This window comes from Solanum pennellii, chromosome 3, assembly GCF_001406875.1.
Source record: "Solanum pennellii chromosome 3, SPENNV200".
Classification (NCBI taxonomy): domain Eukaryota; kingdom Viridiplantae; phylum Streptophyta; class Magnoliopsida; order Solanales; family Solanaceae; genus Solanum; species Solanum pennellii.
Genome location: NC_028639.1, coordinates 73,962,156 through 73,989,932, shown reverse-complemented (window position 1 = coordinate 73,989,932; position 27,777 = coordinate 73,962,156). Strand labels below are relative to the sequence as shown.

The 27,777-nt window shown below is 31.3% G+C and overlaps 4 protein-coding genes across 7 annotated transcripts; 2 read left to right on the top strand and 2 right to left on the bottom strand.

Annotated features, from left to right (window-relative positions):
- The first annotated feature begins 5,777 nt into the window (after positions 1 to 5,777).
- On the top strand, positions 5,778 to 7,714 carry LOC107012784 (transcription factor bHLH87). Its single transcript, XM_015212707.2, has 3 exons — positions 5,778 to 5,946; positions 6,059 to 6,169; positions 6,356 to 7,714. Exon 3 carries the CDS (start codon positions 6,376 to 6,378, stop codon positions 7,501 to 7,503), a length of 1,128 nt encoding a protein of 375 aa, XP_015068193.1. The 5' UTR covers positions 5,778 to 5,946; positions 6,059 to 6,169; positions 6,356 to 6,375; the 3' UTR covers positions 7,504 to 7,714.
- Positions 7,715 to 12,607: 4,893 nt separating this feature from the next.
- On the bottom strand, positions 12,608 to 17,079 carry LOC107013001 (probable LRR receptor-like serine/threonine-protein kinase At1g05700). Its single transcript, XM_015212984.2, has 14 exons — positions 16,971 to 17,079; positions 16,339 to 16,888; positions 15,798 to 16,270; positions 15,500 to 15,635; positions 15,314 to 15,385; positions 15,035 to 15,106; positions 14,870 to 14,938; positions 14,612 to 14,692; positions 14,197 to 14,372; positions 13,887 to 14,116; positions 13,675 to 13,801; positions 13,542 to 13,604; positions 13,232 to 13,421; positions 12,608 to 13,143 (listed from the first exon to the last, which is right to left on the bottom strand). The coding sequence occupies exons 1-14, from the start codon at positions 17,050 to 17,052 to the stop codon at positions 12,807 to 12,809; spliced, it is 2,658 nt and encodes an 885-aa protein (XP_015068470.1). The 5' UTR covers positions 17,053 to 17,079; the 3' UTR covers positions 12,608 to 12,806.
- A 1,018-nt stretch (positions 17,080 to 18,097) lies between these two features.
- Positions 18,098 to 19,802, bottom strand: LOC107013002. Its single transcript, XM_015212985.2, has one exon. The coding sequence runs from the start codon at positions 19,433 to 19,435 to the stop codon at positions 18,509 to 18,511; it is 927 nt and encodes a 308-aa protein (XP_015068471.1). The 5' UTR covers positions 19,436 to 19,802; the 3' UTR covers positions 18,098 to 18,508.
- A 527-nt stretch (positions 19,803 to 20,329) lies between these two features.
- LOC107012406 (mediator of RNA polymerase II transcription subunit 6) lies at positions 20,330 to 25,448 on the top strand. 4 transcript variants are annotated; one of them, XR_003577645.1, is made up of 7 exons: positions 20,450 to 20,713; positions 21,174 to 21,348; positions 22,312 to 22,381; positions 22,891 to 23,000; positions 23,260 to 23,477; positions 23,656 to 24,971; positions 25,143 to 25,387. XR_003577645.1 is itself a non-coding variant. In XM_015212244.2 (5 exons), exons 1-5 carry the CDS (start codon positions 20,475 to 20,477, stop codon positions 23,407 to 23,409), a joined length of 744 nt encoding a protein of 247 aa, XP_015067730.1. In that variant the 5' UTR covers positions 20,330 to 20,474; the 3' UTR covers positions 23,410 to 23,733. The 4 variants fall into 4 exon arrangements, 1 of the variants encoding a protein (XP_015067730.1); XR_003577644.1 differs by having other exon boundaries at positions 20,435 to 20,713; positions 23,260 to 24,971; positions 25,143 to 25,383; XR_003577646.1 differs by lacking the exon at positions 23,656 to 24,971 and having other exon boundaries at positions 25,143 to 25,448.
- The last annotated feature ends 2,329 nt before the right edge of the window (positions 25,449 to 27,777 follow it).

The window sequence follows — 27,777 nt, the reverse complement described above, 5'->3', positions numbered from 1 at the left end:
TACGAAATAGAATGAAATCCAACAAGATAACCTAAACAAGTAATTTGACTGTTGTCATGATAATTAACAATCAAGAATCAATGGGATTCTCATGATCAAATCTGACGGTTCCAAATCAGCAACTTTGATTGATTTCCCACGTGGAAAATACTGCAGCCAGCCACTAAATTCCTTCCACGTGTACATGAGGAGGTTGTGTTCACGTGTACAACATTAGGATAAGAATTTTATACCGACTACAGTAGAAAGGATTTGTGGGTCCCAGTTGGGCAAAAACGCTGAGCCGATAGATTGATCGGCTTGAAAATGACTTCATCGAAGCCGACAAGTTGACAACTCAGGAGGCATTTATTTAGTTTTTTGATTTGATTGTGACATTCAAGGACGTGTGGATGGATGGACCGCTTTCTTCTTAATGAGCCCGGCTCACATTTGAATTAGGAAAACTACACAAATTAAATTCTTTAGGTTAAATATTTATTTAAATTGGATTCACTTTAATATATTTATTGTGATTTGAATCCATAATTCAAACTATTTTTCTGATTGTCCTTTGCTCTATTCAATGAAACACTGCTGATATCATTAGTAGAGGCGGAAACACCTTATTATAGGGTCATCATCAACATTCGAATTTCTTTTGGCAGAAAATTATATATAACATATATGGTTAAAATAATTTTTTAGATATATATAGTAAGATGTCAAACTCTATTCGATTATTTCATGTGTCTATTTTATCAAATTTTAAATATCTAATTGAAAATTCTGACTCGTTCACTGATTATCAAAGTATCTATACACTAATAATATTGCAGACTTTTATTCAGTGAAACACTGCCTCTTCCTCTTTGATATCAGTAGAAGATATATATACTTTAATAGTAGTGATTAATTTAGTATTGTCTCCGCTAAAGCATTGCTTCTTGTTCTTTGATACAATTATCCTCTTTGATGGTTTATGCTGTAAACATGAATTGCTAGTTAAATATAGTGTATGAAAATAAGGAATAGTCATTTGTAGATAATTTCTCTTTTTGAGATACAAGTTTTTTTTCCTTCTTATTGCTAATCAATTATTGGATGGTGATAATGTTTTCCTCAATTAGAACTTTTTTCTTTCTTTCACATTACGTGTTATGATGCCCTTGAAATTTTATATGTCCAACATTCATTTTATCTTTTCATTTCTTTATCCTATATAAGAGTTTTACTAAAACAAAAACTATTAAAATGGATAGATTTTTTTAATGAGTTACATGTAAAATTTTTGTATATCCGTTATTTGTTACGTTATAGCAAATCATTACTGTAATATTTTGTACACTTATTGATTGTTTTTATTGTTGTAATTTACTGGAGTTGTCTTGTAGTTGAACTAAATTCCAAAAATATTTTGTATTATATGACAAAGAAATTTCTCATCATCCCACGGATAGTGACAAAAGCTTTCAAGGCTTGAAGCAACTTAAATTGATGACCTGTACGTACATTAAAGTAGATGATGTTAAAAAAAAAAAGAAAAAAAAGAGTAATTAAACAAATGTAGAAAAAAAATAAAATGATCCAACTAACATTGATATAATTCCTGTTACGTGGAGATCATATTTCTGTTTTATTGTTGCATCCAAAACCAATTTGTTTCTCTTTGATCATTTGTGTCCTAGTTGGCTTTATCTTATCTTAGCTACAACTTTCATTGTTAGCAAAAATTATTTTTTTTTACTTATGACAAAGTGTAGTCCACCGGTAAATAAAGTAAATAAAAATTATAAATGAATATTGACAATTTATTCTCTGCAATTTTAAACTTAAAAGATTTTCAATATATTGAATTTACTATTGTTACTTCTTTTATTTAATGACCAAGAACGACTTGACTTTAAAATACTTATTTTATCCGGTACAATAATCTATAGTCACACGATTATTTAAGGTTTAGGTTATAAATTTCGAAAACCTTTCCATTTTCCTGAAATTCTGTTTCCAGTCTAGAAATGTTGTCTTGGTGAATTTCTACACATAAAAATATGCTTCATGCTAAAATTACTGAGTTGAGATGAATTCTGATGATTGAGTATTGCATTTGTCATTACTCTCGTATACGATTTTTTTCGATAGATATACACCAACTCTCTTAAAAGTATCATACGTCTTATGTGTAGATTTTTTCCCTTTCAATTACTAATGTTAGACTTTGTTCAGCCACTAACAAATCACCAAATTCCATTAGAGAAAAAAAGTGTTGATAGGAAATAATTGGTATCCGCCAGAATAATCGAAGTATTTAGTTCAACCATCTAGCTAAATACAAATAGGTAAAATTATTCAGTATTATGAATTAATAGAATATATAAGTATCTAATAAAATAATTGAGACATACATAATTGAATATTCCAGTATACATGTTATCTTGTTTTTAAAAAATGTTTCCCCTGATTCCTACTATGTTAAAATATATACGTAAATGGAGCATATATATACCTTAAGTAAGAGAATCAAATTATTACGAGCTAAAATAATTATTTGTGTGAAATTATTATTTAGTTACAACAACTCTAATCTAAATATAAATAAAAAACAAGTAGACTAGAAGGTGAAGAAAAACATGAGCGTTGACAATTACAAGTAGGGGAAAAATCAAATCAATTTGTTTTTAATGATAATATAGAAAGGGGCCTGGGTGGAAAATTTATACAGAAACAAGCAAATTTCTATGGCAACCCATTTCACTGAGCTGTAATGATGGGTCACATGTGGGTAGGATTCAGAAATTTTAGATGCTCCCCTAAAATATACATTGCCATAATTTTTCTATTTCTTTCCAAGTTTAAAAATTTAAAATACAATCATGAATAAATAGATTGATATTTCATTCAATGGTGTTAGATAGTGTTATAAAGTAAATTAAAAATGTTCAAAATAAGTTATTTAATCATTTAGGGTGTCTTTGGTAAGAAGGAAAATGTTTTCCATTGAAAATGTTTTCCTAGAAGATGTTTTCCTGGAAAACAAGTAGATTTTGAATTTATTTTCTCATTTTTGGTTGGTGAGTAGAAAATATTTTCTGCAAATGATTTTTAGTGTTTGATTTATGAATAAAAATGTTTTTGAGAACATCTTTTATTTTTACTAGAGCAAAAAATAATTTATGAAATTGAAAATATTTTTTTTTAAAATCGATGTTTTTCCCAAAAAAAATGTAATTTGAAATTGGAGGAGAGTTTTGGAAAATGTTTTCCTTAATTTTTGAAGGGAAGTCATTTTCCTTAATTTTGAGGAAACTGAGTTGATTAAGAAAACATTTTTCATAACTTTTGTCCCAACCAAACATGAGAAAATTGAAAAACATTTTCCAGAAAATGTTTTCCTTCATACAAAACACACTCTTAGTGTATCATTTTACTTATATGTATGATATATTGGCCTTTGCTCACTATACAAGTTCAAATTTCAGATTATATGATATATTTCATTTTAAGAAAATGATACATTTCTTTACTTGGGAGAATTGTTCTACAAATTCAAATCTCTACGAAGACAAAAATATTGATAAATTATTATTTTTCATATATTCTAAATTTTTTAAGTAAAAAACATATATATAATTAATCGAGATATAATTAAGTTGATTTGAATACCACGATGATACGTAAAAACAAGAAATAGTGGAGGGATAGATAAGATGTGAAAAGACAAAGTCCTAGGAGCAAGTTGGTGAGCTTCTGATATCTTCACTTAGCTTCTGAAGTTCTGACTCCTAAACCTGCCAACATCTCTCTGCCTCCTCAACTCTTCCACTACTCTTATTCTCCAATCTATTTTCTTTTGACCATTAAAAATAGTTTTTTTAAAATTAGAAATAATTTAAAATTTCATTTATTTTAATAAAAATTGTATATAGTCATATAATTGTTATGATATATCTAAGACAATGAGTTTAAAATGTTATATGTTTACATAAATATTATGACATGTTTATCATCACAAGTCTAAATTCATTTTTTTAGAAGGTTGATAGGAATATATCCGTGGATAATGAAGGAAGGAATAAGAACTTGTAGTGATAATTGGTAAAAGAATAGATTTTGAGTCCATTGGAATCTAAAACTTAGCTTATGAAATAAAAATTTATCCAAAACTCATTGTATAAATTAAAAAATAAAAATAAAATAACAAACATTCCATCAACCAAAATTCAACATCAGAAAAATAAAAAATAATTAGAAATGAGTTATTAAAATTGTCACAAAGTTACAGTTCTGCCTAGTCAACTGCTCCAAAAGGAATTGAAAAAGTAACTTTATTTTCACAATTATAAATGGAGTCCAAGCACACCTAAAAAGTTTGCTAAAAAATGCCTTGACTGTCATTTGCTTTTTTCCAAATTATTTTTTACTATTTGCAAAAAAGTTTGCCTTTTTATTTTTATTTTTTCTGACAAACCAATTAAAAGGGTATGATTGACCCTTGGTAAACTTGGTCATCAACATCTAAATGAAGATGGTAAAAGGGAGACTAAAAAGTAGTAAAAAAGTCGCAGTAACAAAAATATTGCTATGATTAAAGTTATGATTAGTGGAAGTCTTTTAGAAAGATTCAAAAAAATTGCCAAAGCCTAAAGTTGCTTCGAAGGATATACACTAACTAACCAGATAGAATCGAATTCAAAACTTAAATTGCTATTAATTTTTAAAATAAATTTAAAATTTAAATATTATTAAATTTTATTAAACTTGTATCTTCGATTTTATCTATTCCTTACCTTATATGTACCAATTGTGTAAATCTTTTTTTAATATTGATTATTATCAATATATTTTAAGCTACTATAACTTGTTTTTACTTTATTTTTCAGATTACTAATTACTTTTTATGAATAATATGTATAATATTAATTATATTTAGATAATTTATTAGTTAAATTGGCTTTATCATTTTTTTTTGTTTTTTTGTTTTTGTTTTTTACACCCTAATATTTATATTTGAACTCGACTAAACACAAATTCACATTTTGAAAAATTCATATGTTAAAGAGTGATACGCTTTTTAATAATAAAGCTAACTCTATATTTAGAGCTCAAATCCAAAACTTCAAATTAAAATAAATTTTTTTATCACTCTATTACAATCTTATCGATCGATTTAAACTGAGTTCAAAATACATGTGGTTTCATGAGCTTTTTAGAGCACGCATGGAGCAACAATTACTAGAGCAACTAAGCAAACCAAAAAGGAGGTGGACAGAGCTTTTCTCAATTCCTAAAATGTTTAATTATTTATTAATTAAGAAAAAAACAACATTCAAACTGACGGAATAATATATATAATTCTTTTTTATTAACATTCAGAACGCATCTCAATAACTCATGCTCCCCATCTGCAAAACTATAATCTTACAGCCCCACGATGAAGACTATTACAAACAATAAGAATAATATATTTAGTAAATTTTTATACATAATTAATAATATTTATAAAATAATATTATATTTAAAACATTTTATTTTTATTTTTATTAGATAAAAATTATTTTAAAAACTTTTTACATTCAAATATATTATTTATATTATTCATATAATAAACAATTGTTATTATAATCTTAAAGCAATGAGTTCGGATGTATAATAATCGAAGCGCCCCACAGCTAGCCCCACGAAACTGACCAAAAAGCCTTATCTTCTCTAAATAACAAATAATAAAAAACATTACATCTCCTGTCAACTCTTTGAACTATATAGTATAAAATATTTTATTCCTGTGCGACCAATATTTTTCCAATTAAAATATATACTACTCTTTTTTCTTCCTTTTCCATATATAAATAATTAGCTAATGTTCTTCCAAACAACATATTGCAAAAGTGGTCAAGAATTTTGGTATTCCAATATTGCAGCTAAAACAAACTCTTCTTTCTCTAACAGCTTGCAGTTTTCTGTTATATGGTAAATTTCTGAATTCTCATCATCTAATTAATCATTTATACAACTAGACAAATTGTATATATAGTAGCTAAAAACTGACGATAGCAATATCTATTTTTGTATATTATCACAGGTTTATGGTTGTTAGAGCCACTACTTCTGCATTGCACTAAATAATACAGAGTTTCATTCTGTTACAGAAACCCAACATTTAATTTTCCTGCAGACTGCAGCTAACTTATTTGTAAGTTTGTTGTTTTCTTTAAATTTCAATCTTAATTGTCACCGTAATATCTAGATAAGTTCATTAATCGTTGCATACCCACCCATAATTCAATATTTACGTTTTTGCCATTGAATCCATCATTGAAATTTTAGTGATTTTGCACGACTACATACATGTTTTAATCCACGACTCACATTTTTGCAGGTATTGAAGAGGTAATATCAATGGAGAATTTGGATTGGAATGAAACTCCGTTTAATTTTGGATCTTCATTTGATCCAATACATGTAATATCAAATTGGAACATGCCACAACGCCAACAAGCTGCGAGTAGATTGGCCGCTGATTCTATGGCTGCTAAAGCCGGAGCAGCAGATCTAACCCGGGATTGTACTGATATAGCCTTTTCTTCTTCCCCAATACTCAATATGCCTAACAATTACATCAGTGATAATAGTCCATTAGGCCTAATGTCCGATTTCGGTGTCGAAATTGTTAAGCCAATCTCCAATACTGTATCTCTAGAATCCATTGATTGTTTATTATCAGCAACCACCACCAACAATACAGACACGTCAATCGAAGACGATGGCATGTCCGTAATTTTTGCTGATTCGAATAGCTTGTGGAATTCTGGAGAGTCTGCCGGAATTAATCCACAGCTTTTGACCTGTCTGTCTACTGATCATAAGATACTGGAAGAAGAACAAAATCAAAGAAAACGAAAATCTTATGAACTTGATGAAGCAGTTTCACAATCATCGAACGAGTTCAATCTATTCCAGTCAAATTCATTAGGAGATTGCGGTAATTTCCAGCTAATTTCAGAAAAACAATCCAAATCGAAGAAGATGAGGTTAATTGAGAGATCTAATAAACGTCCAAGTTCATCAAACATCAATTTCCAACAAGCTAGTTCATCAGTATCGTCTATTGATCAAGAGCCTGATCCGGAGGCGATTGCTCAGATGAAAGAAATGATATACCGAGCTGCAGCATTCAGGCCGGTTGATTTCGGTGCTGAAGTACTAGAAAAGCCTAAACGGAAGAACGTAAAGATATCAACGGATCCTCAGACGGTGGCGGCGAGGCAACGGAGAGAAAGGATAAGTGAAAGGATTAGGGTTTTGCAAAGGCTAGTACCAGGAGGAAGTAAAATGGATACAGCATCAATGCTTGATGAAGCAGCAAATTATTTGAAATTTTTGAGGTCACAAGTGAAAGCATTGGAAGCAATAGGCCAAAAACAAGATCCTTTTACTTCAATAACACAATTTAATTACCCAATTCCCATGCAATTACCACATTTTCCACTACAAAACCCTAACCAAATTCATCGACCAAAGAGTTGACATGTTTTTCTTTTCTTGTTGAAAAGAAATCCAGGAGGAAAGGGACAATAAAGATATGTAGTGTAAAAACTTCAAAAAAAACTTGTTTTTGTTGTTATTCTTGCTCGCTCCCCTCAGTTTTGTATAAGACGGGACTAAGAATTATTTCTAGTACGTAAGAAGTTGATTATTTTAATTTCTTTGCATGGAAAAATAAGGACTTGCTCAATTAGTATGGTAATCTGTACTCTGTAGCGATAACACATACGTTAACTAAATGGAGCTTGAGTTTGAGTTATTTAATTTTAATTTATGCGTTACGAATTGTTTGATGACCGTCACAAACAATAACTATGCTACTAACAAGTAGTTTTGATCTTGAGCGCCTTGAGATTTGATTTGTTTTTGTTAACATTCACTTTAAAGATGTTTTGAGTGTTAAAATGTTAGACACGTGAAATGAAGATTTCACATGATTATTTTATCAATCTAATTTATTTAGTACCTTTTGTACAATGAAAAAATGAAGTCAAATTTTACCGGCTTCATCTTGAGTACTTGAAACTTAAATATATATAAGTTGCTATGTCGAGAAGAACGAGTTGTAACTTATAATTGCAGTATATATTAGCTGGAATTTGATTAGTGAATGGAAAAAAGAGAGCTTAGAGAATAAAGTAGTTAACATGCTTTAAATAAAAAAATACATCTAAAGCTAGTGTAAAAGTTATTACATCGTCGATATATATTAGGAACTTAATCGTGAGTTAAGGAGAGCTTTAAAATATATAAAAAAATAAACATCTCAAAACTTCGAGAGAATTTCAATATTTAATATATATGATAAAAAAGTTAACTTTATGTTATATATAAAATACATTTTTTTTTGACAAATTAAAGGGTTCGGATGAATTGATGCACCTCTAGCTCCACCTCTCTTGTATATAGGTTAGATAAAAAAGAAAATATGTAACTCTCTGTTTTAAGCAATTTTGAATTTTTTTTTTTTAATGTTATCTACACTCAGACTCATGATTATTTCATCATGATATAACTCAGAAAAGTTATCTTTATTGCCTAACTAAATAATCTTGATCCAATATTATATCATGATGAACTCATTATTGCATACTCTTAAAGCATCAATAATGAGCATCATAATGAGATCCATAAGGTGAAGATCTCAAAAGGCCATAAGTAATAATAAGGGCTATGATTAAGATATTGGAGAACATAAAAAGTGATTACCACTTTGTACCTGCAAGTTTAATTATATTTAATTTAAGATTTTTGTACTTAGAAATGTTAGAAAAGAGTGAAGTTTTATTTTAATGTAAACTTAGTGAATCCTAGTCAGTGGTCCTGTCTCCTTGATTCGATCCAAAGCGTGCCCCTCGGGGTTTTCACTCCAAATCCTTATTGCTAACCACGTTTATTCTTCCTTTTTGGCACTTGCTCTTTATTTTAATCCTCATTATCACAATGTTTTATGCAAAAGAGGAGGATAAGAAAGGGTAACCACCACATATTTATATCAAGTCATATTAATTAATTTTATATATGATGATAATATATCAATCAAATATGATTAAGTGATAATAGCGTATACAACTGATGAATCTATTAGTGTGGTGTAAATATCAATTAAATTGCTAGGTACTTTCTCTGTCCACTATTGTTTGTTAAGATTTCTATTTTTAGAGTCAAATCCTAAGAACTTTGACTAATATTTTAATATTTATTTTTTCATCATATTGATAAGCAAAAAATTGCAATTTATAATACTTTTCATAGAGTTTTTGAGTATCTAAATTTTTTGTTTAAAATATCGAATTAATGTAATCTAATTTATCTTTGAAAATTAGTCAAATTGACTCTCGAAAAGCGCAATATTACAAATCAAGGTAAACGAAAGGAGTAATTTATTTTCATATCCGATACTTTTTTTTGATAAAAGATAGCATGACTCAATAGGAAATAGTGATTCAATATTTGAATTTAATGAATTCAATATATATCAAGTACTGAATTCATATTGAACTTTGTAATTATAGGTTCAAGAATTTAATAGTTGTTCAAAAATTCTAATAATTTCACATATAAATTTGTTTATGCTTAATAAAAATGAATATTAAGTTCACTTAAATTAATAAAAAAATACACTACATACATTATGTTGAATAGATAATTGTTGTTAACTAGATGTGATTAGAAGCTGGCACGAATATCATCGTTATTATTAAAAAAAAAAAAAAAGAAGAATGAAATAGAAGCAGACATGTGTACAATTAATTCTTGTTGATGACGAGTAGGATGATGGTACTTTGAAAAAAAAATGTGGGGTTTGAGTCTTTGGTAGTATTGCTGCAAAGAGGAGTTGGGATAATTGGACTTATTTGATTGGATAGAATTAAGAGGTTACAGATTTTGTTTACTAAATATAGAAAGTTCCGTTACTTGACTTGTAATGATTCCCTACTTCTTCTCTTTCAAATTGCGTACAATGTCCGCGAAATCTAACTAATTCAAATTCGTGCGCTTAAAAATTTTTACTATATATTATTAAAGATAATTTTGTTCATTAATTTTAAATTTAAAATTTTTAATTAAAAAAATAATAATTACGGGTCACTACAACTTTTAGTGATGGCTAAGTCATCTATGATGTCTTTAAATTGGTATAATGAACCAACTAGCTGGACAACTAGACTCATAGCATAACCGTTTTTAGGAAATATCAAAGTCAAAAATTTATTTGTGTATTTTTATGGATAGGAATAAACATTTGACTTTGCTTTTAGTTAAACTGATTGTGATATGACGATCTACTTGTCCTAGTTGATTTTCTTCAGCCAACTTTTAGTTCATTCATTAACAACAATTTAAAGACTATCAAGTGCCCATCTCCGATGATCTGATTTTTATTAAGTTATTAGTAAGTGTTTATCATAAAAAAATTAGCTAAAATTTCTGTATTAGTAATTTGCTTTTGTAAATATTTTTTGCACTGTCAATAAATAAAACTTAGATTTGTATGTTAATTGGAAACAAGAAGTTTTTTATCACTAACTTTCGTTGAATCCTCTTATTTGTTTTCATCATTTTTGGTGATTTTTTTTTTATGGATTTTGTATTTGAATATAATATCGCTATTTAACGTGTACCCAGTATCTAACTTTTGATATATGTTTGCCAAATTCGAAACAATCTAAATATACGATATCTGAGTTTAGATTTAACACATACAAACTCCAAAGAAATATATGATTGAAATTCAGACATTTTATCGCAATTTTAAAGCATAGTATCCGTGATAGGTCTATTTCGAGGTAGTCCCAAGAATGTTGGGCCAAGACTCCAACAAATCTAGCGGCCCGCGAGAAGTTTGACATATTTTGGGGCGCACAATGGGCCAATTTGACCCGCTGAATTTTGTCCATGCCACAGGCCCATAGGACAATTTTGAAGAGACAGATTTATTACCGCCCTAAACACTTCTGCGAACTAGTTTACAAAATGTATAGTTTGTGCATATTTGATATTCAACATACATATAATAAACATACTTAAACATGTACATCATTTATATGTTTTGCACACATTTCAATTTTATTGATAATTAAACTAGTTGGTCGAACGGTATATATCTATAACATTCCTTATAAAATACTATAAAACTTAAAACATATGCAAGTATTTCAGCAAATCATGAAGGATGACGCGTGTTTGATTTGTCTATAGTTGTACATAAAAAATGGTGTTGACCTTTCGATAAACAAATTAAAGATATCGATCGATCAAACTATAAGGAAGCTGCTGAAACTATTATATACACGTTGATGATGCACTCTAGGAATACTGTACTCAGTTATAAAAATAGTGACGTTGCTCTCAATTTGATAATCAAATGAATGAATGTGGAATAATGGGAAGGAAATTTATGTAGTATAGTAATTAATTGCAAACTGAATTAAACTATTGCTGCCACCCAATTTATCTAATTAGTTTATCTATGTGGAGATCTATTCTAAAATTGTTCAAGTCACAAGATAATATTCAATAAGAAAATCTCTTTCTACGAAGTTGAATCAGTTAATAGAGGTGGAGTTAGAAATTGAAAATTATAAGTTTGTAGTTTTGATCATTTAAAATAAAGGGAAAAGGCTCAAATATGATATCGAACTTTCAGAAAAGATTTATTTATGTCACTTGTTAAAAATTTAGCTCATCTATGTCATTATCGTTCAAGAAAAGGCTCATTCATGCCATTATCTTTTAACAGTGGTTTAGTAAAACCATTTTTTGACATGTGTCCAATTGTAATTCGGTCAGATCATCAATTTTTTAAATAAAAAAATAATAATTCGAAAAAAAATTAATTTAATTTTTTTGACTTTTTTTTTATTTAAAAAAATTGATGACATGAGCGAATTATAATTGGGCATGTCATCAATTTTTTAAATAAAAAAATAAAATTCTGAATAAAATTGAATTATTTTTTTTTTGATTTTTTTAATTAAAAAAATTGATTATGTGGTCAAATTATGTTTGACCATGTGTCAAAAATAGTTTTGCAAAATCACCTTTTCTTTAAAGGTAATGGCATAAATGAGCCAAACTTTTAACTGATGACATAAATGAGTATATCATGAAAGTTTAATGACATATTTGAGCCTTTTCTTCAAAAATAAATATAGAATTTGGCAAAGCTACTTGATTATTGAACCCATTACTCTTATTCTAGCGTGACCCCTACTATATTGCTTGGAATAGTAGTGTTATATGTATAATTGCAATAATAATTGCTATTGTACATATATTTTAATCTTAATTGTCATGTTTATTGCAATTCACGATTATATATATATATAATTATTTAATCGACATCCATATACTATTACCTCTTTCCCACTTTCTGCCCTCGCTCGCTCGCCTCTCTCCTCCCTCTTCCAGTTTCACTCGCCACTCTCCTCCCTATAACATGTAGCTAGGAATCGTAAGTAGCAAATTATAGCTATGAAAAGTAATTAGATTATTTTTGAGTGACTATATGCGAAAGTTTCCCTATTTTTTATGTATATATTAAAGATGATGAACTGGTATAATGAAAATACTGTCTCAATGATCATTCCAAATGCGCTCCCATTATCAGAAAAGAAACTATCAATGTGATAGTGCTCTGCACTCACTGATCAAAATACAGTATCTGTACATATATTACATGAAACAAAACTACTAGTTTGTCTTCTACATTCACAATCAAATAAAGACAGGGTCATCAATCTCATCTTGGGATGGAGGACATTATCCAAATTTTCTGTTCTTCAATTCGAGTCATAATTCTCAATCATCTGTCTTAAACATTGTTTTATTATCGTGACAACGAGAGATATAGCTGGTCTATTTGTTGGTTCAAGAGAAACACAAGCCATTGCCAATGCCACAATTCTCTTTGCTGAATTCAGATCAACTTGTCCTCCTAATCTTGGATCGATTACTTTTGAAACATCTCCGTTATCATTAATCATACCATTGACCCATGTTATTACATAAATCTTGTCATGTTTTCCTAGTAAATGCCGTCCTGTTATTATTTCCAAAAGAACCACACCGAAACTGTATATATCACTTTTCTCCGTTAGCTTATTTGTCCTGTAGTAACTGCAGGTCAATTCGAGAGTTCAAATTAGATATACATAGTCGTTATTCTTTTTGAGACAAACTAATAATAAAATGACAGAGCACATACTCAGGGTCAAGATAGCCTGGACTACCCGCGATTATGGTGGTAACATGACTTCCCTCTCCAGTTGGTAAAGTCCTTGACAAACCAAAATCAGCAAGTTTTGCTTGGAATTTATCATCTAATAGAATATTACTAGACTTGATATCTCTGTGTATTATTGATGGCTGGCAACCATGATGCAGATACTCCAGTCCTACATTATTTTTTCAGATAAAATTAAAAGAAACACGTCAAATATATAGTTATTAGTCATTCTAAAGGTACTGTGTTAGATCGACTGAAATGATTTTCATCTAGTGGTGTATATATATACCTTGTGCCGCATCCAAGGCTATATGAAGTCTTTCCTCCCATGTTAAAGCATTTGGATTTCTATCTGCACGCCATGATAAAAGACTTGTGAAACATCTGATCTAAAGAACATTTGTTGACTATAAATCAGGTACCTGATAGTTGCATGTCTAAACTTCGATTGGCCATGTATTCGTAAATAATACCAATGTGGTTGCCTTCAACACAATACCCAACTATAGAAATCAAGTTCTTATGATGTATGCTCATCAGGAGACTAGCCTGTCAAGTCAAGTTTATGTATAGTCAAATTCGTGTTAACTAAATATAATGTCTTAGGTACTAAAAAAGTACTTCTTCAGTTTACCTCAGCCTGGAATTCCTTGAACCCTTGAACTGAAGATGGGGACAGCATCTTAACAGCCACGTCACGGTTATCAACATAGCCAAGATAAACTGTTCCAAAACCTCCTTTACCAAGGACTCTCTGGAAGTTATTTGTCATGTGCAACACCTGTGAGTATGTGAACTGCCGGTTTTTCAACTCCAATGCAATGTTTGGACTCTGTACTGTTGTTTCTGTCTCAGTGATCTTACCTGTTTCAGAAATTAATTAGATTTACTTCTTCAATATCAAATCATCGCCCAAGTATTAATCGATTTTATGATTTGTTCACCTTTTTTGTTTTTCATCTTTCGAATTATAAACCAAAGAAGTAGTAGTAAAGCCAAGATGCCCAAGACCACCACGGATGCAATAATTCCTGCTAGTGCACCAGCACTAAGTTTATTACCATCTTTCGGAGGACTAAATTCATCTTTCGGAGGAGGAGGAGGACTAAGTTCATCATAACTGTATGACAAAAAATTATTTGAAATGTAATTATAAGTAAATAAAAGTGAATCTTCAATATCTAATGACTTGATAACAATTCAATATGACATCATACTTTAACTTTAGATGAGTTGATTTCACAATTTAACTTGTGACCAATTATATGAGAAATTAATATCTATAATTTTCTAAATCAATCTTGGATGTTTTTTGTATACTCATAAATTAATTCATGGATTCTGAGAGTGGAACGAGACCTCAAATCGAGTGATCCATTTCTTGATTTTTCCAGCAATTCTTCAGGAATTTTTTCGGAGAAACTGTTTCCTTTCAAGTATCTGTCACAAAGATAACCAAATTACTCTGTGTTCTAATTAAATAAATAAATACACCTTCTGTTCTGATTCATCTGACAATTAAAATTTTAAAATTCTAAACTTTGATAGTGAATTTGAACGTAAAAGTTATTGTAGATCAAAATAATTAACAATAGAGGTCATGAGTGAGTAAATTACAGCTTTTTTAAGGGTAGTTGTGCTAGATTGGCAGGGACCTTTCCCGTCAGCTGATTGTTTGACAAGTCCCTTCAACAGAAACACGACAATAATGTAATAAAAATCATATTACTGCAACTGTATCGCATAAATTGAGACTAAATGAGTTATAGGAGAGTAAATTACAGCGCTTGTAAGAAGGCTAGTTGTGAGAGATCGGGAGGCACCTCTCCCGTCAGCTGATTGTTTGACATGTTCCTTCAACAAAAACACAACAATCTCATAAAAATTACTTAATATATAACTGAAAATTTTATTTTATGCCTCGAGACTTCATTTGTTTCACAAATTGGTGGGTTCAAAATTTGTTCGACCCAAATTTGTGAAATAACAAGTAGCCTCGTACAAGTTCTTCATTTTCTAGTTTGGTTCAAGTGACAAAGCTTGCAGTAGATAGATACTTACAACATTTCTAGTTTTGTGAGACTTATTATGTAAGGCGATATTGCCCCTTGTAATTCACTTGAAGATAAGTCTCTACTCAACAAATTAACTATATGTTAGTTTCATCCTCCAAAGACCAAAATTAGAAGAAACATGTTTATACTAAAAAAAAAAATAATCAAATTTGAGAGCATAGAAGGAAAATACAAGGAGATAATTGTGGGGAGATCCCCATTAAAATTGCATGTGACACCCTTCCAAATGTCAGCTACAGGGCCGCATGGATCTCCTTGCCAGTTCTTTTTAACCTCGTATGTTGATTTGACATTCATAATAGCCTCAACTAATAGCAAAATTAATGTCAAATAATTAGTGAAATAAGGACTAAGTATTATTAATCCATCCAAACTTAGGACATAGTTTGTTTGATCAAGCTTTTACGAGTTAAAAGTATTTTTTTTTCCTCTAAAAAGTGAGTTGTTTGTGTGCGCGCACATAAACTTACCATCTAAGTCATTTGTTTGGGGGTTTATGATTTGCTTGACAACTTTATACAACTCTATGGCATTGATGGTAGGATGACGAATTGAATTTCCCGTTTTGTTGAGGGAAATTTGGTGCCTGTCTTTTGGCTTTAGAGCTGATGTTGATAAAATTGTGGTTACAGACATATAGTCCGGAGCAAATGACCCCCGATACAACTCTCCATCAACATATATGTTGAATTGCCTATTGACATGGTTGGCTTCAATCTCTGCAAAGTGCAAGTAGATATAGTACTCATCTGTTGAATTCGCAGGTTCCCACCAAAGTGATATTCCATCGGTGTCATTATCTGCTGCTATTGCTGTGCTCAGCACCTTTGTCGGCGGTAGATAACTGTTGGTGTTATCAATGGTTGAAGTCGTACTCAATGATATCGTGTTTGCCACATTATTATATGGCCACCATAAACGATCATATATGTCATCTTGGTACCTGATGAAATTCGACAGTAATCAAATGTTGTTATAGAGGATGAATTTGAAAGAACACAGAGTATTTACCTTACTATTTGAGTGGCTGTTGAGCCAAGATCTAGACGTACGAAAGTTTGTAGTGACCCGGATGTGGTCTTGTATATGGTTGAGTTCAAGAGTCTCAATTCAAGTGCGGATATAAATGGTGTTCCTCGATCCTTATCTACTAGACAAACCTGTACAAAATCCGATGAGAGAATGTGTATGATCTCTCCATATAGCGGAACTGAAGCATTGACTATTTGAATCGTGGTCCAAAAGTCAACTCCGAGATGAAGATCAAAATTGATCAGTAGCTGACTCTTTCCATCATAGTTTCCGTATAAAAAACTAGCCCTGATCAAGTATTTTTTTCCTTTTCCTTCTGCAACTCTAATGGTGTAGCAATTTCGTTTTCCCTCAGGAAAACTTGTGAGTGTGTACAACTGTTGTTCCAGGTCATCGGAGTGAAACTCACTCGAGATAGTAGCGTTACTACCTGTATCCACGAATCCTGAATCGGATACATATTGGAGTCCAGTAGCTACATCGGTGTAGTTGGAACCTTGAGGAATTCCACAATCTATGCTTATGAATCCTGAATAAAATTGAAGAAAATAACTAGATGTATCATTTATAATCAAAAATAAAAATGAGTTGAAAGAAGACATTGTATATACCTGATTGATCACTTTGGGTGTTAGCTTCAAGTGCAAAGAGAGAAATACAAATTAGAAAGATAAAAATCAAGTCTTTAGTCATTTCACTATTTCAGTGTTGAAGCTAAACCAAAACTCTAGATTATTGATTACTATAACAGGAAGTAATTAACAAGCTTAATTATATGCATAATCCAGGTTGCGTCACTAATTATTTTGTTTTTATAAATTCACTAGAAGTTACGACTTTAGAATTATCCCTTACAGGAACTATTCTTATGCATTCTATTTTATCAGTAGCCATCGCATGCCAGAAAGTGAAGTGACGATTAAAATAATTAAGCCTAATTTGTGAGAGAAATTGACTTTTCTAATGATGACAATCTTGATAATTAAGTTCCATTTACATTCAAATTTCTGATGAGGTAAGAAAATTCTATTAAATGACATCAAGCAAATGTATCATTAAAGTTATAAAAGAGTGAGTGAATGTGACTGTTCAAGAAGACAGAGACTAGTAAACTAACACCAAAGAGCATATAAAGAGGCAATTACTCGGTGTACAAAAAATTCTGTAAGGTTCAGGAAAAGGTCACACTCAAAGAATATGATGTAGACAGTCTATCCTGATTATTTTCACGACCTGAACTGTGATCTATAGGTCACTAGAAGACAATTTTTATCGTTGCTCCCTTTCAACACACTATGGAGCATGTACATTCCAAAAAACAATCACAACTAGTTTACAGGGGCCTGGTCTAGTCAACTAAAAGAGACTAAGTAAACATTTTTCTTTGAGAACATGAATTGGAGTTGAAATCCCATTAAAATATCTGTGATTTCTCCATTTGCAGTTTCTCTTTGAGATGCTGAATTACACAAATAGAAAATTCTCAATATTAGCACTATTTTAACTAAATATTTTTAGATTTGAATACGTCAACCACTGCTTGGTCTAAAGTATTTCAAGGGGGAAAATTTGTGACAATGACAATGAAAAACAATATTATCAATCTAATCATGAAGTACTCCGGATGGTTTCTGTACGTACATCTATAAGAAAGATACATATATACTTATAATAATAAACTGACAATTTTATCGATCATGTTGACAGCAAAACATGAGATTTCAAGCTCTAAAAGATATCGAAAAAAATGTCAACCATTTGATGTTCTAATACTGGTGTCATATTGCTGAATAATATACAGAACACAATTTACAAAAGTCACATAGACTTGGAGAAGGATAATAAAAAGGAAAAAGCAAAACCCATAAACTTACTCAAACAAATCCCACAAGAAATTTTCTTTGATGCAGAGGCAATCCCTCTCCAAAAGCAAACGGACCTTGGATTTGATGAGTTCAATTAAACTAATCGTTTTCAATACAGTACATAAATATACACAATGAAATTTCACTTAAACAACAACAAATTTAAATACTGAGAACCTTAAAGGTTGAACTCATCAAGTTTACAATTTGTATCCCTCTCTGCATCATGTCTACCTTTAGGACTTCCATACCACCTACACATGTTCTCCTTCTCTCTTTCATCGTTACTCAATCTTCCACGCGCACAAGAAAAGGCAAAAAGGCGAGGCTCTGGAGTGACTCAACGTTGAAAAATACTTAGTATGATCGCTACAATCACTGTCACCTCCAACGCTACTTCCGTCTCTGTCACTTTCCAATTCAGACACACCTGGCTTAAAAATGAACAATCCATGAGTAGAACCAGGTTCACAAAACAACCAAGAATGCACATCCCAAAACACTTGTACGTGCTGCTCGTTGACTAGTACCGTTTGATTTCCCCTGAATTTCCATTGCAAACTCTTTATGTGAATCAACACAATTCCATCTATACTTATCCACATTTCAGGATCTCTTGGCCCTGAAGTTGAACTTTCTACAACAATATCACTTTCTTTTTTGTTGTTTTCAAATTTAGCCCTTGTTGAGAAACTCTTCTTACCAAAAACATGTTCTTTTTTGTAAAACAACAATGCATCTACAAGAGCTGGCCTTGATTTTGTTCTCTTATAAGCTTTTTTCTTGTAATCACCTAATAATAAAACAACTTCTTCTTCTGCAATTAACGCGACATAAAAATCTTTACAAGGTTCAGGACTACCAGAAAATTTTGCTGATCTTAAATCCCAATAAGCCTCCAATTGATTTCCATCAACCTCAAATGTCTTGTAACCTTTTTTAGCCCAAAAATGCCAAGGTTTAAGATCAATCTTGCAAGTTTGATGATCTTCATTTTCTACGCTATCAACAGATATGGTAAGGCAATGATTCATCATATTTTTTCTCCATATAACAGTCACATTACGCCAATATCCCCCGATATGAGATTGGTAAACACATGTAACGCTACCCTGAGCATTTTTTGGATCTACAGGATCATCTTTTAATTTTTGAGCAATGGATGGTTGAGAAGAAAATGATTTTGCCCTCGCCGTAACACGATGAGGCATTTCTCATATACTTGAAAAATACATAGAATTCATGGCTATTTGCTACATGAATGTCAATTAATCTACATCCTTTGAATGATGAAATATCAATAGAAATAGGAATTAGCGACCAACATATTATATATAATTACCTTGAGAGATGAAAGTGGTTCAGGTTTCATCAAGAGACATCAATGCCTTAACAATATAAGGGATTAATTGTCAGTAGTAATATATTTTGTGGAATTTAGATGGAAATTCAGAGAGTAAAATTTGTTTATTTTTGGAGAAAAATTATGTTGGTAAAAGGTTCTGGGGAAGGGAAGACCTTACCCCTTAGGTGAGAAAATTTTTGAATTTTCTATAGGCTTTGATGCTTTTGTTTATTAACTTAAACTATAATTATTCTGATAAATCAAAAAGTATTTCATTAAGGACGTGTCTGAAAACGTGTTGAAGATACGTTGCATAAATAGTAAAAAAAATTAGGTTTGTATTTTAAAAAATAATTAATATTTTAAATTGATATTTCATAATTGATGTTGTTTTCCAACTGACATCACTAAAAAAAAAAGATCAATATTACAAGATATAAATGGAGCGAGTATAGTTAATTGACCACTTTTTAGTAATAAAATAGTCATTATCATGTAATATTAGATTTCATACGTAAAATTTTGTGATAAGGATTATTTACTAGACAGTAAGATATTTATTTAACTATTTTTTAGCAAATAAATTTATTTAATGATAAATTTATTAATCTCTAATAAAAGTCAAAAAAAAGCAAATTCTACTAAGAAAAGGAAATATAAAAGTTGCTCTTTTGAATTCACTTGTATTTATTATGTCCGCCTCATCGTTGTAAATTTGATAAATTTTTTAAAATTAATTGAATTAAATTAGTTTAGTATTTTATATTTTTCTCCGAAATTACTACTAGGTTTTTAAAAATTATCCGTTGTTTAATTATTGTAGTGCTATTTCTTTACTACCATTAATTATCCGTTGTTTAATTACTACAGTGTCGTGAATACTGGTTAAGTTAATCAAGGACGAGATGGCGTCGACGCCGATGATGCCGCTGAACGCCGATGGAAGTGCACCGGTGGCTCCACCGCTACCTGGGACGGACATGACGAGCATATGTTTCAGAGACCAGCTGTGGCTGAATACTTATCCGCTCGACAGAAACCTAGTGTTCGACTATTTTGCACTCTCCCCGTTCTACGATTGGACCTGCAATAATGAACAACTCCGTGCCCGCGCCATCCACCCGCTGGATTTTTCTCATATCTCGTATGATTTCTTTTCCTTTCCCCCTTTTTTTGCTTAGAAAACGAAGTTTTGATCTTTGTGAATTGCACAATTAGATCTGCTGACATTGCGAAATTGAGTTGTTGGGATTTCAATTCATAGTTTGCCTTTTAATTTTCTGCTGGTAGAAGGTAGATTGAAGATGCGATATGTAATTAATCAGTTTGGAGTTCTTAGGGCGGGGGTAGAGATTTTGGGGAAAGGAGAGTATGTTGGAAGAGGTAAAATTGATAGACACAAGTACAAGTTGGAGGCAACTGATATTTGGGGAAAATTAACGATTTTGTTGCTCAGCACAAGTTCGTTTGCAAGTGCACAGACTTAATTTGTACGAGTACTTCTCGATTTTTCAAGACGATATGTGAATGTATGGTATTAGGTAATGGAGACATGCACAAGCACAACTAAATTTGCAATTGAAAATATGCAACTTGTTTTGTAGGAAAATGACGGGCATGGAATACACGTTGAGTGAAGTAATGGAGCCTAATCTCTTTGTCATCCGTAAGCAAAAGAGGGATAGCCCTGAGAAGGTCACACCAATGCTGACTTATTACATCTTGGATGGTTCAATATACCAAGCTCCGCAGCTCTGCAATGTATTTGCAGCTCGACTTGTTAGTATTCTAGTCCTTTTGATGCCATTAAATTGTCTTTTGCTACCTGTATCTTATATGCCATTATCTAGATAAACTAAGAGTAGCAATCTTTATATTTAGCTTAAGAATCTGGGCAGTTTAGTAGCAAAGAAGTTAGACTCTTTCTTGGGTAGGAAATATATTTCGCTTCCCCTTTTTCTGTCTTTTTGTTCAGAGAAAGATATTCGTTATTTGACTGAGCACTCAAGATAAATCTTCTAAGAAAATCCTCCCTTCCGCCTTGTAGAATAGCTTACTTTGCTGGAAACTTCCCTTCCTATCACCTAGAAGGTCATCGTTCAAAATTCAATAATTATGTGTTATTGATTTATCCAGGAAAAAACTATTTCATACTCCTGGCAGTAGATTGGTTTTGTTTTGGTGCTTACATCTGATCTTTCTGTGGGTGATCCATATTAGGTGTGCAAGAATTTCCGTGCCCTTAGAAAGGAATTTACTTTGGAACTGTTGAATGCTTTGCAAAAAACTAAGAACATTGAAGCCCTCAGAGGGTGGTGAACATAGTGCCAAAGCAGAGTTAGATAAATCCTTCTTCATGAACATAAAAAAGTTTGCAGAAAGTACCATTTTAATAATTTAGGATCCGTTCTTTTCTTATTTAAAACTCAATAAATTACAAAAGCATGGCTTCCTAAGGATCTATGTGTACAACATGATGAGAGACTGGTCGGATGAGAGTATACGGGAACAATGATTTTGTTCAGTCACTTGAACTTCTCTGTGCAGTGAGGAAATGAAGCTTTGTCTTCTGTAGTAGTACTTTAATATGCTTGAAGTACTCTTCTGCTTTTAAGGGGAAAACTTGTCCCCCTTTTTTCTGCGATATGGATATCACATATTAATTTTGTGTGGGTCGAATAATTCATTGATGGAATATAAAAAGCAATTGATGTTCATTTTCTTCATTTACTTATTTGACAGGGGCGTGCTCTATATCATATATCAAAAGCTTTTGGTACTGCATCCTCAAAGTTGGAAAAGATAGGATATGGTATCTTGATATCTCATTCCTTAAATTTTCAATCCTTTCAACCTTTTTTTTTGTGCATGTGGGTGCTTTGGAGAAAAGTGTCCATTACTGGAATTTTATCTAGCTATCTGCAAAGAAAGGGTCTTGAGTTATGCAAACACCCAAATCTCCATTCCCCCACTCTCACCCACCCCAACCCAAAAAGAGGTGAAGATGAAGTAGTAGACAAGAAGTTTATTTTATTCTTTAGTTCCTTTTAAGGGCTTGAATGAAAACAAAAAATTTCTGAAGGCTACTTTAACACTGAGTTTCTTATTACGACACATTGCCATTTAGTTGTCAGGTTGAAAGTCGGGAGTTCAGACCTGGGTGGTGTTTAGATATCTTTCGATAAGTTGGACTTGTGTGCAGTGTGTATAAATCTTATATTGTTTAAATCAATAATCTTACGTTCAGCTTGCAATGTCAATTTCTATCATTTTTACTATTATTTCATTATGTTGATCTTATTCAATAAATTCCTTTTGCAGTGGAGTCGGAAAACGATAGCCAAGCATCTGAAACTAAGCCCGCCAAAGAGGCCATCGACTTCAAGGAACTTAAGCGAGTTGATCACATCCTTGCTTCTCTACAGCGGAAGGTAAATGTAATTCCTTGTATGGTCTGCATGGAGCTTTCTTACCCTAGATTAACCAATTAATCTTGTCTCAGTTCATTTTAAAGTATGAGGTCGTCAATCTTAATCTTAAGTCAAGTAGCTTCATTTGAGTTGTGAAGTAGTTATCTTGGAAGTATTCTGAAATTTTATTTGCAATCCCAGGCTTCATTTACGGGGATATTTGTGTTGAAATTCAATAGATCAAGTTCTAAAATGGAGATACTTATTTTTATTTGTGCAGCTTCCGCCAGTACCTCCGCCTCCACCTTTCCCAGAAGGCTTTGCACCCCCTTCCACTTCAGAACCCTCTGAAAACCAGCAACCAGAGACTCAGCCGCCTCCAAGTGATCCTATTATTGATCAAGGCCCGTCTAAGAGAATGAAGGTATGAGAAGGGAGTGGTGTGTCAACTGTTGCATAGGAGCAAGAACTTAGACAAGGTTGTCTGAAGTAAAAATGGTAAGTCAGAAGTTACTGATAATTTCATAATTTCTCATTTTTTCTGTCTCCATCGCGAAGTTTGACAATGTACATCAAGCAACACAGTAATTTATTGAAGTCACATTCAAACAATTCCATTGTCACAAACTCAAACTGAGAAATATCACATTCATTTCGACTACTTGTATCTGTGAAGTATAACTACGCAAGTGTAAGAACAATTCAAAGTCTAAAGAATAAGGAGAAAAGGAAGAATAAGGAGTTCAACTGTTTATAGAAGAACAAGTCAAAGTCTATAATGCTGCAATGAGCAACTGACTCATTTATTTTGGCCCTCAATTGCAATATTCTTCTCTTTAGTTTCCAACTGTTCAAAGGTCGAATTGCATTTATTATATCATTGAAAAAAATTATTATTGAACAGTATTTCAATTTTCAACCATACCTTAATTTCTCCATACACTTGACAAAAACTCAACTTGTTGAACTCAAAAGTTGTCCTGGCCTGTTATAAACTCCTTCTGTACACATTTGGACCAATAATTTTTTTTTTTTGTCTTTTTTTGATATGTTAATGTTACAAGTGAAAATCTATATTTGAAATAGTATGAACAGAAGTAGTATAAGTATGGAATTAGTTACTGTTTTATTAGAATGGAATATTGATTAATGATGATGAAGAAATTTATATTTGTAACTACCTAAGAAATGACCTGACTTTGTAAATTTTCAGACCCAGAATTAAATTGTTTGAAATTTGTCACACAAGTCAATTCCAAGCACATGATTAATGCATTTCGATGACTAGCTAGCAGACTTGTCAATATTTGAAACTCCTCTAGAAACTAAGTGAAATAGTAGCAGTAGAACAAATGCCAGTTCATATAATTAATTTTTAACAAAGACATGTAATGAATTGATTGTACATATAGAGCACCTGTAAAGCAAAGGATGCTATTGTTGATTTAATGTGAAGAAAATTGAAATTAGAAAAAACAATGGCAAGTAATTATTTTCTGATGTTTATTTCATATGTTAGGCGTTATATCACATACATTTTTATGGTGTTGTAAACTTAGATGACAGTCTAATATTTTATCAATAAGACTGAGCAATATATGAATAAACATTAGACCCAACCCTATTCCAAACTATATCTTTGTCTTTTAATCTCTAATTCACTTATTAAAACAATTCCAACAGGGTGGTATTTTTAATTAAAACCTCCATCGTATACTTTATTTAAAAATTGGTGATTGATTTTTGCCTTATTGTATCAAGCAACATATATTATAAACATAAACTTATTACATCATCAAGCTCTCTATATATAATAACTAATATAGTGAAATTAGTGTATGCTTAATTAACAACATTATCATAGCTTTATCAAAATTTAGTCTAAGGTAATGGCTATGAATTCTGAGAAAACTCTTGTGGCTACAATCATTATGTTTATGCTAGTTTTATCTCCAGCTGTGCCCAGCAACGCCGATCGACTGACTCGTCGAGGTAATTTACTATCGAATAACATTAATTTATCATATTATGTAATATAAGGATATATACATAACTTATTGAATTGAAAATTTTAGTGTAACATTTTCATTTTTGAATCCCTTTACTAGAATTTTTGGCTTGAGGACTATAAATATTTTAACGAATTGATGGTGATTGGTGCAGAACTTGGGGTCAAAGAACCAAAATGTGTGAATTGCATCTGTTGCCAACCAAATACGCCGTCGTGTTGCGCCTGCGCTTGTTTCGTTCCGTTTACGGCCGCCGTGGACCGGCCGTGATCATGGAATTAAGCAAATTAATGATGAGAAGATCAGAAACATATTGTGTGATGATTTCTACATAATAAGAAAATAATTTGCTCATGTAATTAATGTTTTTGGCAATGTATTTTAGGTCATTTGAATTTTTGTTTGTGTGAATAACATTGGTTCTATAAAAGTAAATAATATAAAAAGGGAAAATACACAAGTACCACCTTAATTTTCTACCCTTTTCGGTCTATGTGGCACTAGTTAGGAAAAAAATCAATCAGCGTTGGACCCACAAGATTGTGCCACGTAGGCTGAAAAAGGGATAGAAAATTATTAATAAAATAAGTTCATGGGTAATAGGACCTTAGTATAGAATAAGTGTGTCTCTGATATTTCGAACATAGATTGAGGGATACTTGTGCATTATCCCATATAAAAAAGGGTGTTTAGTTTACTAGGTATTAAGTTTTTTTTTTTTTTTTGGTATGATGTACTTTTTAAAATTATTGTTGCTTTAATTCTTTTTTCTTTCATACTCCTATTTATTTAGAATTATTAAATTTCAAATGTAACATGAATGGATTTTAGTCTACCAATTTAATTTTAAATAATGACATATTTTGTAACTTATGAATTCGAATTATAATTCGTTTGAATTATATTCTTCGAAACCTTCCCCTCCACCATTACCACGGGCCAAATGAACGAAGAATTACAAAAGGAGAAATTGTCTACTTTTTATATTTTTAAGGATAATGGATTAAAATTGATCAAATTTATGTAATACACGCTTGTATTATTAGTTCTTTTTTTAAAGATTTAAAAAAAAAGTCAATTTTTGATGTGGAAATTTTTTGCAGCATAAACCAGAGTATTATTCTCATAGTTGAAAATCTGCCCCAAAAAAATTAAACAGACTTATTCTAAATTTGCAGTCGCAATTGCTGACTTTTCAATTCTTTAATGTTTATTAAATTAAGATAAGCTCAGAAATCCTCCAACTGCATATAAAATTATAGCAAATCTATTTGATTAAGTTGAAGATTCCCCTAAACAAATTAACTTGTAGTCAAGTCAACCTTGAGTTTGTTGAGTGAGAACATACATTATTTCAATTTTTTTCAAAGGTTCATTAATTTCCCATTTACTAATTTTGCACTATAAAATATACTCCTAGTTTTGTTTACTCATCTAAAATTCAAATGGGAGCTATAATTCCAAGATGTTTAATAGTCATAAGCCTTGTTTTTATTGGTTTAATTTTATCTCCTGGGATCCAAGAAGGTGTTGCTGCTCGTTCTAATGTGTATAGAGGTAATTCGTTATACATATTATTAATTCATCAAAAATATATTGTTGTTGTTCATTTATAATACTTTTTACGTAATTCGAATTTAATTAAACAGAAGTACTTGTGAGGAGACCAATATGTCCTGCTTGTGTGTGTTGTCAACCTCCACCACCAGGATCTTGTTGCAGCTGTTGCGCTTCTCCTATCAATTCACAGTCCAATAATGCTTCGCCTTAATCGACATATGTAATTCATAATTTTTAAAATTCGATAAGTTTAACCTTTAAAGAATTTTTGAGTAATTGTAATTTTTTATTTTTACTTCTCAAATTTGCAATGGCATGGTCCTCGTATTTGTCTATTTTGTGTCTTCTTGATCATAATCAATAAGCTAAATTGCTTTTATCAAATTCCATGGCATCTTGGGAAGTAACCTATCCATAAAATATATTTGTATCCTATGTTATGCTGAATCAATAGAAATATGAAATGTGTTTGTATATAAACTTCTATAATTTTAGATATTGTGTATGTCACGGTCTGATTTAAAAAAATTTACTGTTCAATTATAGACTAATCTTATCACTCGAAACAGCCTGAATCATATGTTAAAGGTCTCTAATTAAGTGAATCACTTGTTCACAAAGAAAAACTAAATATTTTAATTGTCTAGTTAAAGCAACAAAGCAAAAAACTGCAAAAAAAAAAAAACTTTAACATAGAGAAATTACAAATTTAAATTTGGAAAAAGGGTCTGATATACCCCTCAACTTTGTCATTTGGAGCTGATATACCCCTCGTTATAAANAAAGGTTATCTATCATAATAGATTTCCTTTTCAACCGATCGATTTGAACTACAAGCAGCCTGATTCCGAAGGTTTAGGGATATGTAGGCGGATTCAATGTTGAAAACTCGGCTGTATTCCAACATTCGCTCTCGAATTCTATTCTCGAGCATTTCGATACCTTCATAATTCGGTATCGAGGTGGCTTTTGATTCTTCCAAAATCGTGCGTTAAATCAAGCTTATCGAACTACAAGTGGCCTGAATTCTCATATAGCCTGAGATATGTAGGAAACCCGTTTTCAAGGGTTCGGCCATAATTCCTAAACTCTTTGTCAAATCCTATAAAAAAAAAAACAACGAATGGAGTTGGTCAAAATTGGTTCGGTCAATTTCATTTTCCTCGAGTTGCTTGCATCAACCCAAGTAAAATGAGGGACAGTTGTTGACACCCAATTTTGACCCACGT

Coding starts and splice junctions, on each gene's coding strand:
- LOC107012784 (XM_015212707.2), top strand. CDS start 6,376: ATGGAGAATTTGGATTGGAATGAAACTCCGTTTAATTTTGGATCTTCA.
- LOC107012406 (XM_015212244.2), top strand. CDS start 20,475: ATGGCGTCGACGCCGATGATGCCGCTGAACGCCGATGGAAGTGCACCG. Junction 22,382..22,890: donor GTTGGAAAAGATAGGATATG/GTATCTTGATAT, acceptor TTCCTTTTGCAG/TGGAGTCGGAAAACGATAGC. Junction 23,001..23,259: donor TTGCTTCTCTACAGCGGAAG/GTAAATGTAATT, acceptor TTATTTGTGCAG/CTTCCGCCAGTACCTCCGCC.
- LOC107013001 (XM_015212984.2), bottom strand. CDS start 17,052: ATGACTAAAGACTTGATTTTTATCTTTCTAATTTGTATTTCTCTCTTT. Junction 15,636..15,797: donor CCAAACAAATGACTTAGATG/GTAAGTTTATGT, acceptor TTTTGCTATTAG/TTGAGGCTATTATGAATGTC. Junction 14,939..15,034: donor CTAGCCTTCTTACAAGCGCT/GTAATTTACTCT, acceptor TTTCTGTTGAAG/GGACTTGTCAAACAATCAGC.
- LOC107013002 (XM_015212985.2), bottom strand. CDS start 19,435: ATGCCTCATCGTGTTACGGCGAGGGCAAAATCATTTTCTTCTCAACCA.